The sequence below is a fragment of the Magnolia sinica genome, chromosome 7 (assembly GCF_029962835.1).
Source record: "Magnolia sinica isolate HGM2019 chromosome 7, MsV1, whole genome shotgun sequence".
In the NCBI taxonomy this organism is placed as follows: domain Eukaryota; kingdom Viridiplantae; phylum Streptophyta; class Magnoliopsida; order Magnoliales; family Magnoliaceae; genus Magnolia; species Magnolia sinica.
In genome coordinates this window covers 92,006,007-92,022,944 of record NC_080579.1, presented here as the reverse complement: position 1 = coordinate 92,022,944, position 16,938 = coordinate 92,006,007, and the positions used below count along the sequence as shown (strand labels likewise).

The 16,938-nt window shown below is 40.4% G+C and overlaps 1 protein-coding gene across 1 annotated transcript; it reads right to left on the bottom strand.

Moving 5' to 3' along the window:
- Positions 1-1,765: 1,765 nt before the first annotated feature.
- LOC131251705 (auxin-binding protein ABP19a-like) lies at positions 1,766-2,628 on the bottom strand. The gene has a single exon (XM_058252604.1). The coding sequence runs from the start codon at positions 2,565-2,567 to the stop codon at positions 1,941-1,943; it is 627 nt and encodes a 208-aa protein (XP_058108587.1). The 5' UTR covers positions 2,568-2,628; the 3' UTR covers positions 1,766-1,940.
- Between the last annotated feature and the right edge of the window lie 14,310 nt (positions 2,629-16,938).

Genomic DNA, 16,938 nt, shown 5'->3' with positions numbered 1-16,938 from the left:
ATGTTGGCACGTAGGGCTGAAAGTTGGGCGGGTTCAACCCGACCGACCTGTGACCAACCCGACATTGGGTTGGGCTCGGGCAGGATGTCTCAGGTTCAGTTTCGGGCAAAACTTGGGTTGGGCTCGGGTTGAGGTCTCGGGTTGCCCGACCCAATCCAAACCCGATGGATATATAAGTTATAAATTATAATTGAATGCCATCGAGTCTCATTGGTCCACGTTCATGACTCAAGTTGACAAGATATACCAAATTTCTCTTTCCCAGATAGATTGTGAGCTACACAACAAGACTTTCAGAGTAGTTGTGGTATATTTTAGCTTATTTGTTCAGAAAAAATGAAGTTCTTTATGGTAAATAATTACATGTATAATTAATAAAATCACATATACAAAAAAATAAGACATCTATTGAAATATGATAGACTAATATAATAATGAAAATATTAGCATGTATCCACCCAAGCAACCTGACTGAGCCCACTTATGTTGGGCTTGAGTTGAGAATTCCCAACCTGAGGTTGGGTTGGGTTGGGCTAGGGTAATTCGACCCAACCCGCCCGACTTTCAGCCCACGTCCTGGCAAAACTCTATGGGTCCCACCATTATGCAATATATCCACACCGTCCATTCATTTTGTTATATCATTGTAGGGCATGACCCCAAAGATGGGGCAGAACCAAAGCTCAAATGAACCACACCCCATGAAGCAGTGGGAATAATGACGCCCTTTTGAACTCACTGTTTTCTGTGATGTGGTCCACTTGAGCATCTGATCTGCTCCAATTTTTTGTGCTCATGCCCTAACATTATATGAAAAATTGAATGGATCAGGAGGATACAATGCATGCATCATGATAAGGTGATACGAATTTTCACTTTAAAACAAGGTTGAGTTTTGCCTGAAAACCAAGGTACTTTAATTATACTTTTACCATGCTTTTACCGAAATTACACCGAACCATCACACCTAATAGATAAGACAGCTTGATTTGTGCTTTTTTTTCCAACTTCAGCGTATATTTCAACTTACAAGAGGTGGCCCATCAATTGGGTGGTTTGGATTGATTCGATATTGATGGTTCGAATATATAAATGTCAACCTTCTGATGGTTGACTATTTTTCTTTTGGATATGGATAATTTTCTTACCCATCTTTTTTTCTGGGCCATTGATCAAAACGTTAGAATCTTTCGATTTTGAAGATATTTGAGGCCATCCTTCCCATTTCACTAGATCAACGGTTTGGATCTTCCGAAACATAACTCCACAAGTACAGAATAATACGCGTCAGAAAATTGTATCTTATCTCTCTTTACTTCAGGGCCGAGAGTTTTTCTTAGCCAACAAACGTTTAAAAGAGCCCATCTACAAACCAACCTCATCTGCAATCCAAGCCATCCATCAGGTGGGTCCCACCCTGTGGACGCCCCAGCCCGGATACCAGTCCAATCCACTCATGAAAACAAGCCACATTCCTAGAAAATAAACAATGACTTAGGAAAACATAACAAAATTGCCAAAATTTCTTCAGCCATCCATCTCATACCTAAATTGTAACTCAACTGATATTTCCATCAGGTGGGCCTCATTCTTCAAAAACAAACAGACGGCCAGAAAAAAAAAAAAATCATTTTAACCATTGATATACTTTCTGCATTATGGTCCACCTAAGATCAAAACCTTATTCCCAACAAGATAGAAAGCTCAGATCACACACGTCTTCCAATTGGCACGTGCGTCAAGTGAGAATTTGTGACAATTGTAATAATCCAACCTTAAACACTAGTAAAAACATATTATAGAGAAAGATCAAGATACATCTACCATTAATCAGAAAATTCCTACCCACACACCTCTGTAAAAGCATATTACAGAGAGAAAACAACAGTAGAAATTGAAAAAGAAAAAGAAAAAAGAAGAAGACCCAGATCACAGTAGGATTAGCCGGTCCCACCAAGAACGGCCTTGAGCTTCTTCACCTGAGCGTCGTCGAGGAAAGTAGTCTTCTCCACCAAAGCTGAAGGGAGATTGTTCCCGAACAAAGCAAAGGCAGTAATCTGGAGGCCTGGACTCGGGCTACTGAAGCTAACGAAAGCAATCGCAGGTATACCACCGGCATTCAATTGAAAATGCAATAACCCTTGTGGGAAAACCATGATATCTCCTTTCTTAAGAGTCTTGTAGTAGACGGCATTCGCTGATGAGATGAACCCTGCTGTGATCGAGCCCTGAGCTACAACCAGGATCTCCGATCCACCTGGGTGTGTGTGGAGTGGAATCACCCCACCTACGGCCATATCCAACCGTGCTATCGAGATTCCTAGACCGTTCACGCCTGGGAATTGGGCTGCGAATGCTGGAGTCACTGCTGCCTTGATGATGTTCGACGTATTGCCAGCCACGCCGAGGCCGGAGAATACGAAATCTGCGACGGTGACTTTGGCGGGCTTCTTGCAAGAGTAGCCAGCTGGGCCTTCTGGGGCTGTGAGATCTCCTACGCAGAAATCTTGGACAGCTGCATGAGTGGATGAGATGGCGAGTAGGAAGAGGAAGAGGATGTGAAGCATCTTAGTTATGTGGGATTTCTCACTCTTTCTTACTTGTGTATACAGATGTGTTTGTGTATGTGAGTTGGAGGGGTTCATATAGGGAGTGAAGGGGTTGGGATTTTTGGTACTGTGTATGTGAATCTACTGAGAAGCTATGCAACCATGCAGGAGTTCGCGTGCATGGAATGAGGATTGAAATAATACGCGGGAAAAGACAGATTTTTAGCTGCAAAGCACGCGATTGTCGCATGAACGGACAAGATGGGCCTTTTGTAAGAAAAAAAAGGTAAAAAGGTTTGATTGTACTATTGAGGATCGTACACGTTCGGCTAAAATATCAACGGATAGAAATTCTCTTCTCTCATGGAGGATGTGATACTCGGAGGCGCATTTCCTGCTGAAGGCTGAAGTTCCTGCCTGGGATGCTAGGTGGGGCCCACCGTGATGTTTGTGAGAAATCCATACTGTCCATCTGTTTTTTTTCAGATTATTTTACTACATGACACCAAAATTGATTGTACTATTTAGGATCGTACACGTTCGGCTAAAAAATCAACGGATAGAAACTCTCTTCTCTCATGGAGGATGTGATGATCGGGGGCGCATTTCCTGTGAAAGCCTTTCTCCCTGCGTTGGGATGCTAGATGGGCCCACCGTGATGTTTGTTAGAAATCCATACCGTACATCCGTTTTTTAAAATCATTTTAATACATGAAACCAAAATTGAAGTATGTATAAACTACAAGTGGACCACACCAAAGGAAACAGTGGGAATTGAATGACTACTACCGAGTCCGTCCGGACAGTAAGATGAGTCTTCTACCGTTGCCCGGGGCTCACGGCAACCCGGGGCTCACGGCAGACGGCAGTGCATGGATAAAATACAGTATACGCCACATGAGAATTTCCAATATATACACGTGATTTTTATTCTGCTAAGAGGGACCCATGAATATATAATCCAGACCATTCATCTATTGAATCAAACCATTTAAAGAACATGTTCAAAAACTATCCTATATTGAAATATCCCATCCACCAATATTTGCTCATTTTCCATTTTAATGTGGACCACTTCGGTATTCCTCTTCCACATCGTAACTTACAGTCATAGTACCGCATATATATTTTTTTCATGGTCCATCAACATTGAGGTGGAACAAATCAATGGTTTGGATTAACGAATCATTGGCCCCACTTGTCAGAATAAAATACCTGCGTGCACTGCACAAATGGTAAGATGGGGTTGCATGACATGCGACACCTAAAAGCGCCTCTGCAGGTCTTCCTCTCACTTTAATCAGCAGCCATACAATCCATGTGTGGATTGTGGCGATTCCCGTCCTTACAAGGTGTCAACGTCGGGCCCGGATTAGGTGAGGGAAGGGTAACAGCTTAGTGGGTATGGCCTTGACCGTGGGGGGCACGTTGACGTATTTTCTGTATATCCACACCGTCCAACCGTTTTGAAAGCTCATTTTAAATCATGGCAATAAAAATGAGTCATATCCAAATCTCAGGTGGACCACACCACAGGAAACAATGGTGATTGAATTTGCATCATTTAAAACTTCCCAAAGGCCTATGTAACGTTTATTTGTCATCCAATCTGTTAATAAGTTCATACAGACCTGACACCCACATCCATAGCCCAAGTGGTAGACTAAGTGGAAGATACCTCGTTTGAACACCGAGCTCTCGGTATCGACTCCCTAGAGAGGTGGATAACAGTGAAGTGTGAACTGATCGTGGGCGTACTAACAAGCTAACCGAAGGGGCAAAAAAAAAAAAGGGAAAAAGAAAAAAGAAAAAAAAGGTCACACAGACCTGGATGGAGATATTTCCTACTGTACGACCCATTTTTTAGCTCTAAAGAATAAGCCCCAGCTGTATGGATGACTTTCTACCGATGAAAATACTCCTCCGTTCCTTTCGAAAGCAGATTGGCTGGTGCGTGAAGAGAGCGCTGACGCTCCACGAACTCCCGCTTGTACGAACGGTTCAAGAGAGATCAAACTTACATGGTCCCACAGTTATGTATTTATTATATCCACAACGTTCATCCATATTTTGAGATCATTTCTGAGCATTATTAAAAAAAAAATCATAACCAAAAATCAACTGGACCACACTACAAATAGTAGCGGGGATATTGATTTTCACTGTTAAAAATATCATAGGGCCCACCATACCATTTATTTTCTATCCAATCTATTCAAAAGGTCAAAAAGACATGGATGAAGAGGAAAAACAAATTTCATATTGATCCAAAACTTCTGTGACCCCTAAAAGGGTTTCAATGGTGGACGTTCAATCCCCACTGTCTTTTACAGTGTGGTCCATAGGATAGTTAGATCTATCTTATTTTTAGTCTCAGGCCTTAATTTGAGCTCTCCAAATAGATGGACAGTTTGGATATAACACATACCTTATGATGGGACCCACAAATGGGGATTGCACCCCAGAAAAAAAAAAAAGAAGTCTTCTCGGGCGGTACCGCCAGTGCCCCTGCAGCCTCTACTCTTCTTTTTTTATTTTTATTTTTATTTTTTATTTTACAAAAAGAACTTTTTCCTTCTTACATTTTTCTCTAATACATATTTATATAAATATGTATATACAAGCATATAAATTTTTTTTCTCCTTTTATTCATTTAATAAACATATTTCTTAAACCATAATGAGGCTACTTTAGCTAACCAACATGGTTATTTTTCAAGATTCCATTAGGTTAATAGTCGAAAATCTATTTCATTCCGTATATTTCGCAGTGAATTCCGGTGAATTCCTTTCACTTCACGGTCAATTCCCTTCACTTCACGGTCAATTCCATGCATTTCGCGGTCAATTCCCTACGCTTCACTGTCAATTCCATGCATTTCACGAACAATTCCGGCAAATTCCCTTCACTTCACAGTCAATTCCATGCATTTCACGAACAATTCCGGCGAATTCACTTCACTTCATGGTCAATTCCATGCATTTCGCGAACAATTCCCTTCACTTCACAGTCAATTCTATGCATTTCATGGTCAATTCCGGCAAATTCCCTTCTCTTCATGATCAATTCCATGCATTTCGAGGTCAATTCCCTTTACTTCACGGTCAATTCCATGCATTTCAAGGTCAATTCCCTTCACTTCACGGTCAATTCCATGCATTTCACGGACAATTTCGGCGAATTCCGTGTACTTCACGGTCAATTCCGATAAATTTCCTTCACTTCGCGGTCAATTGCATACATTTCGCAGTCAATTCCTTTCACTTCATGGTCAATTCCATGCATTTCACGGTTAATTCCGACAAATTCCCTTCACTTCACGGGGGCCCAACATCATTTGAATTCGAATGGTTTTGGTGGGCCCCGCATTTGAATTCGGATATGATTTATACTTCTTCTGTTTCGTCCATGTATCGTAGTAAGACCTGGTTGAAATATTTACTTGTATAAAATGTTGATGCAAATCACGAGTTGGACTGTCAAGCGACAATCTGTAGATGTTTATAGATATAGGGTATATCTGGACTTCTAGATATTGCTTGATGTAAGTGTATCAAGGGTAGTTATTATGTTGCAATTCGACTTGTAGGGCAGTTAACATCGTCTCTCATCTGCCTAATTCCCAAGATAAGTTCCCCCTTTAACTTTTCAAATTTTGGGCTTTTATGTAGGGTAGATCTGATATTAGCTTTTTGTAACTTTACAATATTAAATGATTAGATTACATAAACACATTTATAATTAGGGTTGATTGAGTGATTCTTTAGACAATCCAGTTGCTCAATCTAGACTTTCAATTTGATCCAGCATTCATGGGACACTGTTAAATTAATGTCAAATAGACGGTCTGATACATACATAGGTTGACTGTGAAATGCATGGAATCGCCGGAATTGACCGTGAAATGAATGGAAATGACTGTGGAGTGAAGGGAATTGACCGTGAAATGCACGGAATTGACCGTGAAGTGAAGGGAATTGACCGTGAAATGCATTGAATTGACCGTGAAGTAAAGGAAATTGACCGTGAAATGCATGGAATTGACCGTGAAGTGAAGGGGAATCGCCGGAATTGACCATGAAATGCATGGAAATGACCGTGAAGTGAAGGGAATTGACAGTGAAATGCATGGAATTGACTGTGAAGTGAAGGGGAATCGCCGGAATTGATTGTGAAACAAATGGAAATGATCGTGAAGTGAATGGAATTGACCGTGAAATGCATTGAATTGACCGTGAAGTAAAGGGAATTGACCGTGAAATGCATGGAATTGACCGTGAAGTGAAGGGGACTCGCCGGAATTGATCGTGAAATGAATGGAAATGACCGTGAAGTGAAGGAAATTGACCATGAAATGAATGAAAATGACCGTGAAGTGAAGGCAATTGACTGTGAAATGTATGGAATTGACCATGAAGTGAAGGGAATTGCCGGAATTGACCATGAAGTGAAGGGAAGTGACCATGAAATGTATGGAATTAACCATGAATTAAAGTAAATTGACCGCGGAGTAAATGAAATTATCTAATACACAACAAATCACCATTCATAATGAAATCACTATTAAGACTACATCATTTATTACAAAATTATGACAAAATATACAAGACATCGTTTACATCATTTCACCCTTAATGTGTTCGAGACATCATTTACAACAATTTACAGGTGCTCCCACAAAATTTCTCGATTCCTCTCATGCCTAAGACAACTATATCATATTTTGTGGTTACTCAGGCAATCATAGGCTATTGAGTTCCTAAAGCTGAGAGTGAATTACTACAAGTCTCTCCCTAATAAAATTTGATCGCTGCACAAAATGTCGATATATTTTGTAACAAAAATGCCACAATCATATCTGTCCAAGCCTTCCCATCAAACGCAGACATCCACGAGAAATCTTGAAGGTTTGAAAGATGAAGATAGATGTGTTTGGAAGATGAAGAGTGTTTGGAAGATGAAAATATGGTTATGTAAATAAGAAGAGAGGTGTTTGTAAGATGAAGAGTAAGGTGTTTGGAAGATGAGGTCAATTCCCTTCACTTCACGGTCAATTCCATTCATTTCGCGGTCAATTCCCTTTACTTCACGGTCAATTCCATGCATTTTGCGGTCAATTTCGACGAATTTCTTTCACTTCATGGTCAATTCCATTCATTTCACGGTCAATTCCCATCACTTCACAGTCAATTCCATGCATTTCACGGTTAATTCCATGCGATTCCCCCTCACTTCACGGTCAATTCAATTCATTTCGCGGTCAATTCCCTTCACTTCATGGTCAATTTCATGCATTTCACGGTCATTTCTCTTTACTTCACGGTCAATACCATGCATTTTACGGTCAATTCCGACAATTCCCCTTCACTTCACGGTCAATTCGATTCATTTCAATCAAACCCCTTGACTTCACGGTCAATTCCATGCATTTCATGGTCAATTCCCTTCACTTCATAATCAATTCAATTCATTTCACGGTCAATCCCATTCACTTCATGATCAATTCCATGCATTTCACGGTCAATTCCCTTCACTTCACAGTCAATTCAATTCATTTCAAGGTCAATCCCCTTCACTTCACGGTTAATTCCATGCATTTCATTGTTAATTCCCTTCACTTCACGATCAATTCCCTTCATTTCACGGTCAATCCCCTTCACTTCACGGTCAATTCCATGCATTTCATGGTCAATTCCCCCTTCACTTCATGGTCAATTATGGCGAATACCCTTCACTTCACGGTCAATTCCCCCTTCACTTCATGGTCAATTCTGGCGAATACCCTTCACTTCACAGTCAATTTCATGCATTTCGCGGTCAATTCCCTTCACTTCACGGTCAATTGCATGCATTTCGCGGTCAATTCCCTTCACTTCATGGTCAATTCCATGCATTTCACGATCAATTCCCTTCACTTCACGTTCAATTCCATGCATTTCGCGGTTAATTCCCTTCACAGTTAATTCCTTTCACTTTGCGATCAATTTTGACGAATACTCTTCACTTCAAGGTCAATTCCATGCATTTCGCCGTCAATTCTCTTCACTTCACGGTCAATTCCATGCATTTCTCGGTCAATTCCCTTCACTTCATAGTCAATTCTATGCATTTCGCGGTTAATGACTCAGACTCATTTAGTCCTAAGTTGAGTTGAGGTGACTCGGCTAAGTTAGACCCAGTCACCTTCTTTACCAATCCAATTTAGGTGCCGATTCAGATCTGACACGACACAATCTGAGTCAACTCAAACGAGTCACATCCGACTCGGACAACTTATCAATTCTGATTCAGATCCATCATTTTTTGCATGCATTTTATCCATGCTCTATGGGCCTACAATGACTGGGCGGCAGGAAAATGGATTGGCTACCCCCCCCCCCCCCTAGATCCATCGTTTTTTGCATGCGTTTTATCCATGCTTTATGGGCCTACAATGACTGGGCGGCAGGAAAATGGATTGGCTACCCCCCCCCCCCCCCATATGGCTAGTAGTCGGAGCTCTGTGGGCCCCACCATCATAAATGTGTTTCATCCATTTTTAAAGATCATTTTAGTGCTTGATCCAAAACATGAGAGATATAAATCTCAGGTGGATCACACCACATGAAAACAATAGTTATTGGATATCCACCATTAAAATCCTCCTTAGGCCTACTGTACTGTTTATTTGACATCCAATCTGTTGATTAGGTCATATACTCTCAGATGAAAGGAAAAAAACAAAAATCAGCTTGATCCAAAACTTTTATGGCCCCATAATGTTTTTAATGATGGATGCTCATTCAAAACTGTTTCCGTAATATGGTACACTTGAGATTGAGATATACCTTATCTTTGGTCTCATGCCTTAAAATGATCTTTAAAAATATAAGGACGGCATGGATGAAGCAAATACATAATGGTGGGGTCCACGTAGCACTGACCACCAGCCATTGGCTAGTGTCAGGGGGAGTAGCCAATCCATTTCCGGGCAGCAGTGCCACGGTCCGGCGGTACTACCACCGCCCGTCGAACATCCGGGCGGCACTGCCGCCAGGTCTGCAGTAGTGCCGCGTAAAGAAGGAAGCGAGTTGGCTGGTGTACCGCACACCAGCTATATAGCTGATGAATTGACGTCAGCAAGTTCTGTGGGTCTAATCATGAGGTATGTGTTATATCCAAACCATTCATTCATTCGGCAAGCTCGTATTAAGTCTTGAGAGAAAAAATAAGATAGATCTAACTATCAAGTGGACCACACTGTAAAAAACAGTGGAGATTGAACGTATATCATTAAAACCCTTTTAGGGTCACAGAAGTTTTGGATCAATATAAAATTTATTTTTCCTCTTCGTCCAGGCCTTTGTGACCTTATGAATAGATTGGATGGAAAATAAACGTTATGGTGTGCCCTACGAAAATTTTAACGGTGAAAATCAATATCCCCGCTGCTATGTGATGTAGTCCAGTTGATATATGATTTTTTTTTTTTTTTTGGATAATGCTCCAAAATGATCTCGAAACATGGATGAACGTTGTGGATATAATAAATACAGAACTGTGGGGCCATTCCTACACCTCGGAGCTCCAGCGCTGGTCTTCGCAGGAGCATTTTGGACGTGTGAAAAGCTGTCCGTACAGTTGAGGCTTATTCTTTTTTTTTTTTTTTTAATTACACACGCGCACACACCCCACACTAGGGGTGCACATTTAACCGGTAGAACCGTAAAACCGGACCGGAACCGACCAAACGGTCCGGTTTGGTCCGGTTCTAGAGTGCACCGGTTCCAGTTCCGGTTCCAAAAATCAAAGAACCGGTGACATCGGTTCGGTTCTCGGTTTGGGGGTATGTAGAACCGAACCGAACCGTGAACCGATCCGTAGGACCAAACCGTGGATCCGATCCATAGAACCGAACCGTGGAACCGAACTTTGAACCGAACCAATGTATTTTTGCACACCTTATAATTATTTTCTCTAGAATAATTATTTTCGTAAATGTATTTTTGAACACCTTATACAACATCTAAACCATTCATCAAATGAACCACAACATGGATGGACATGGGCTTGCAATTGGGTTGGATTATAAAAAGCTAAGAACCATGGAACCGATCCGGAACCGAACCGATTTTAATGGTTCGGTTCCGGTTCGGTTCTAGGGTGCCAACGGTTCGGTTCCGGTTCCAAATTTCCTAGAACTGTTAGGAACGGTTCGGTTCCGGTTTCACCCTAGAACCGGACCAAACCGAACTGTGTGCACCCCTACCCCACACAATCACGCTAGTGGAATTTTACCACTTATGAGTACTCGAACCCTTAACCGGGTGGTGAAACTCCTGAGAGTCTACCACCGAGGCTTATTCCTATGAGCTAAAAATAAGTGGGCTTAAAAAGGTTGGTGGGCCATAAATGGGTCGTACAGTAAGAAATTTCTCAACCTACATTGCAGATTGATCCAAAACTTTTGTGAGCCCAAGAGAAATTTCTCAACCTACATTGCAGATTGATCCAAAACTTTTGTGAGCCCAAGAAGTTTTTAATGGTGACAATTCAATCCCTTCTGCGTGGTCCACTGAGATTTGGATCTGCCTAATTTTTGTAAACATGTCCTAAAATTATCTGTAAAAACGAATGGACGGCGTGGATACACAACACATACATCTAGATTGACCCCACGGTCAAGGCCTCACCCACTTAGGATTTAGCTATTACCCAGCCTCACCTAATCCACGCCAGTCAACATCGGACCCGGACTCGGCGCTGGTTGGTTCTGGAAAAGCCCCATCATGATGTATGTGTTATATACACGCCGTCCACCCATTTTTCCAGCTCATGTTAGGGTACGAGTCATAGTGAAATGCTCAGTGCTCTCAGAGCAGTACAAGTTATAGTTCTCCTAGTTGCAATGGAACATAAAGATGATCTAATCCATTGATCTAGACTGTTTATCACGCCCAACGCACATTGCATGGGCTAGCATGGAAACATCACACTGATTCGACAAATATTTACCATTTGATCAATGGGATTAAAAAGAACGGTCAAGATCATTACCACAAAATAGGTCCAATCAAGAAATTGATCCATGTATATGTTTCGGACCATCATGTACTGCTCGTGTTTCTAAAGCATCATTTTCGTTAGGCATTCTTAACCATCTCATCCATGGCTTGGAAAAAGGATGGATTAGATCATTCTATCAGTGTGATTTTTGTATGGTAGAATATTAAATATGTTGTGAACTTAATGGACGGTTCAGATTGATCTATTGGAGTATCCAAGAGAACCGATTCAACTAGGAGTGCTCCAACTTGTAATGGTCTGAGAGCACTGGATCATTTCTCAACAGTATATAGTACTGTACAGTATTATACCTGAGAATAGGATTTCGATTCGTCCAAGTGGTACCAAGGATTTAGTGATCCAAACCGTTGATATGATGGACATCGCTGTGGATGGACTCTTAGATGTAAATCCCAAACGGTAAGACCTTAACACTTCCATTGTTGGCCAGTGAATGGGCGGTTGAGAAAGAAAGCTCCCGACTGAAAGAGATCCAAGATTCAATGGATGTGATCTTAAATTCTATTTTTTTTTTAGTGGGTGGGACATCTTATGTGGGTTGTATCATCTCAATGGTCTAGATCATTAAAAAAAAGACCCCACTTGTCCAAACAGGAAACTCCACCACACTTCAAATAGAATAACTCTAGCACAAAATCACATGATCTTGGCCGTAGAAAAAAAAATTATATCTTTCCATCAAAACATCAACAGATACCAACCACGTCAATGTCGATTGCAACAAATTGGATGGTCAGGATCATATGATCAGAGCGATTTTCAGCGTAAGCTCCATTCTTGTGGGGCCCACAATTTTGGATGCCTGTATTGATTGGCGTGCAAGTGGGCAGTGGGCTAATGATTTGCAGAAAAGGCTGTCTGGAAATTTCCTCTTTTTTTTTTTTTTTTTTTTGTCTTTCCTGAAGGCTGAAGTAGAAGACAGTGAGGATAAGGTTGGCTGTGATTGGTTTCTGTGGAAAAGCAGGCGGGCCTTGTCATGATAACATCATCATCTCTGTCATTGCATTCTTTTCATTTGGAATATTCCAAACGCGTGATTCGATCGTAGTATAAGTGGGTAATAAACGTGTCGGGGTCCGGATCCGGGTCCTGTACCGAGGATAGCATCAAAAGAAAATATTGTTGAACGCCGCCACGTGAAGGGCCCTTTTCATTTCAGGTCAAGCCCACGACCAAAAATCAGACCCAAATTCAGTCCATGTTGGAATCGGCCATAACGCATTTTGACTAGGGCTGAAATTCGGGCGGGTTCAACCCGACCAACCCGTCATTGGGTTAGGCTCGGGCATGATGCACTGGTTTGGTCTAGCGCTATACAAACACCAACCCGATAAAACTTGGGTGAGGCCCAGGTTGAGGTCTCAGGTTGCCCAACTCAACCAGAACCTCAGCCCAAACCGGATTGATATATAAGTTACTTATAAATTATAGTTGAGTGTGAATCGCCTGTATCAAAGGCACAAAAAATTCTAGTGCCGTTAGGTTTGTCCACGTCATTTTCAATGACTCAAGTTAACAAGATATGCTGGATTTCTCTGTCCTAAATAGATTGCATGCTACACAACATGACTTTTAATGGAGTAGTTGTCCTATATTTTAGCCTGTTTGTTTAGAAAAAAAAAAGAAAGAAATTCTTTACGATAAATAACTACATATATAATTAATAAATTTATAAATACAAAAAATAAGGCGTATATTGAAATATAATAAACTAATGTAATAACGAAAATATTAGCATGTATCTACCTGTCCAATCTGACCAAGCCGCTTCGGTTGGGCTTGGGTTGAGAATTCCCATCCCAAGGTTGGATTGGGTTGGGTTAGGGTTGAGGTATAAGAACCTTGGATTGGGTTAGGGTTAGAGTTGTACACGAGTCGAGTCAAGCCGAGTATTGCCTAGCTCATGCTCGGCTCACCCTGGCCGAGTCTTGCTCGTACTCGGCTCTACTCGGGCATCGAGCATGGATTCTCTGCTCGTGCTCTACTCGTCCGAGTACGAGCCGAGTACGAGTAGAAATTGAGTCAAGTCGAGTTCGAGCTTTGAGCTGAGTTCGAGTTATAAATTGAGATTCATTTGAATTTCAATTCGATTGTCAAATGGAATTCGAAGTTGAATAAAGCAATAAAATATATAAAATGCACATAATTTATGATTAAAAAACTTCGATAATTACATATTTACATTACATTGTTTAAAATGACAATTTATAATTAATAACCTCCATAAGAGGAGTGTCTTCCTGTATTATCATCCAATCCATCGGAACTGCTATCTATTTTTTTATATACATATTGGTTCACTTCTTCTGCATCAGAAGGCGAAGAGATATTTCCTTCGTGCTCTTTTACACTTTGAACTAGATTTTTCAAACTTTCTTTATATGAAGAATTGTATGTAGTACCCAATGCCTTATAAAATTCAGCGAGACGGGTCAGGAATTTGAATTTGTTACTCTTTTTCTTCTTCTTATTTGTCGTACTCGATCCTGCTTCAACATCGTGTTGTCTTTGACTCAAATATCGCTGAAGTTTAGAAACTTCTTCCATACAGCGTTTTAAGGCGAGTTGGAATTATTCTTCCTCCAAAACTTTTAATCTGGCTTCCTCTTCTGCATCTTTTGTGGATGTCATTCGCGTATTAGATCCAGAAGCAGAAGGTTTAGATGGAGTGGAAGGTTTTCTATTTGAATCTAATGGGGCTTGAAAAAGAATTTGAACATCCTTAGGGGCATGGTTTTGCATCACCAACTCGACATGACAAGTATAAGCGAAAGCGATTAGTCTTGTTCACAAACTTTGCGCCACACAAACTACACTTAATCTTTATTTTTTCAGACCTTAATGGTGATTCAACTAGGGAAGCGTAATCCCAAATGTTTGTCGATGGGTCAGATGACAACATATCTACATTCAATTTTTAATTAAAAAATTAGAATATTGATAAATAATTTGAACTTGATATAGGAACAAAATAAAGCAATATAAATGTATCAAAAATAAAAGCAAATGAACAGGCATATGTAAATAAATATCAAATATTCAAAGTCTTGCAAACCACATTCCAACACTTTCATGTTTGCAAAATAATATTACAGATCATTCAACTTCTAACCAAAAAGAATTGAAAAACTGAAAATAATTACTGATTTGCAGGTAGAGACTTGTCACGAATCTCAATCTCATCTTCATCATCATCATCATTCATATCTCCTCCTCATATCGGGCGCAACTAATCTTCCGTACAAATCAACGCTTCAACTATATTTGGCGAAAGTGATCTTCGATACTTGCTCACAACCCTGCTCCCTGTGCTGAATGCGGATTCTGATGCCACTGTTGAAATTGGTATTGATAATGTCCTGTGCCATCACAGATAATGTAGGGTATTTTGATTCAGTAACCCTCATCTTCTACCATTCTAACACATTAAATTCGGATCGCACTACGATTGGCTCATTGAGGTACATTTCTAGATCTGATTCCTTAGTATCAACTTCATTCGTGTTTGTGCCAAGTATGATATGTATTCATTTTGTATATCCGAATTACCAGATACAGAAATATCTGCATCTCTACTTTCTTCAACACCCGCTGCAGGTAAAGTACTAACATACGATTTATACAAATCTTCAAGAGCTTGACAAACCTTGGACATTTCTGTTGCTGCTCTTTCAGTAGGATAAAGCTTCATGAAAATAAAGCTAACCAACCTCATATTACAACGAGGATCAAGAACAACTGCCAAGGACATCAACAGATGACATTCGTCCCAGTATTTATTGAACTTCGTCTTTATACCAACTGTCATCTGGCGTATGAAATCTAGACCCGCATTGGCATTTTTCTATAAAGCATCCTTAACTTCCAAAGAGACGGAAGAAACAGATTTGCGGTTGGATACTGATTCCTAGAAAAAATCTTCATGCAGTCGTATAAAACTTTGAGAAATGTGTGAACTTCTTTTGCTTTGGCCCAATCATCTGTGCTTGGCAACCAAGAATACGTTCTGTCACACGCTGCGTATTTAGGAAATGCAAGCTGTAATTCCATTACCGTATCTAACATTTCATAGGTCGAGTTCCAACGTGTACAGACATCCAACTTCAATGTTTTTTTAGATGGCACATTCAAACGTTGGATGATGTCATTCTATACAATCAGTCTCGATGGCGGCCCCCTTATATATTTCACACTTTCTCTTATATTCTCTATAGTGTTGTCAATTGCTTTCAGCTCTTCTTATACAATCAAATTTATAATATGGGCACAACATCTGACCTGAAATATTTTTCTTTCAAAAAATAAATTTCCTGTAGCCCTGAACTGGTTATGTAAACATGAAATGACAATATGATTTGTTGAAGCATTGTCTAAAGTTATTGTTGAAATTTTTTTCTCAATGCCCTAACCATCTAGATAACTGTACATGCAATCTGAAATAAGTAAACCAGTATGTGGAGGAAGGTTGCGGAAGTTCAAAATTCTCTTGTATAGTTTCCAATCCTTATCGACATAGTAAGCGGTTAATGAAATGTATTATTTTCTTTGATTGGACACCGTCCATAAATCAGAAGTCAAAGCTATTCTGGACACTGAAGCCAAAACTTCTTTCAGTTTCATCTTCTCCTTTGCGTACATCTCCATGCACTCTCTCTGCACTGTGACGCGGGAGACATTCTTGGCATGAGGGTTAAGGAATTGACAGAAAGCCCTAAACGCTTTACTTTATATCATTCTTAAAGGTTTTTCTTTCAGAATCACTAATCTAACATACCACTCATTCATCTTCTCTTTGTCAAACTTATGAGTGGACACTACGCCTTGGGTGTCGTCCCCTTCTGACTTCGTAAATGACAGCAACTGTTGGCCGGGAGGAGGGAGTCTTATTCTCTTAGGACACGTTTTCAAATGTCTAATTAGATGTGTCGTAGATCCTCTTAAAATCTTGCTGAATAACCCTTTGCAGTGATTACACTTTATCTTCTGTACACCGTTAACTGTCACATCTTCGAAATCATCACACACTGTTGATCTCTTCTTCTTTTCTTTACATGCAGTTGACGTGTCTGTGTCTCCCTCTACGATTAGAGAAGATGTGGTTAATGCACCCATTCCAGAGGTATTTGGGCTTTCGTCTTGACTAGTCATCTATAAAATAAAATTCTCGATATATTATACGGCTATACCTATACGGCTAGACCGCTAGACGTGCATACTTACTTAACTGTCTAAATCAGTCACCCATTCAAGATTGGATAGATTGTAATGCCTTCATTTTTCAATTTAAATGCTATGCCAAAATTCTGACAGCATCTCTCCTTA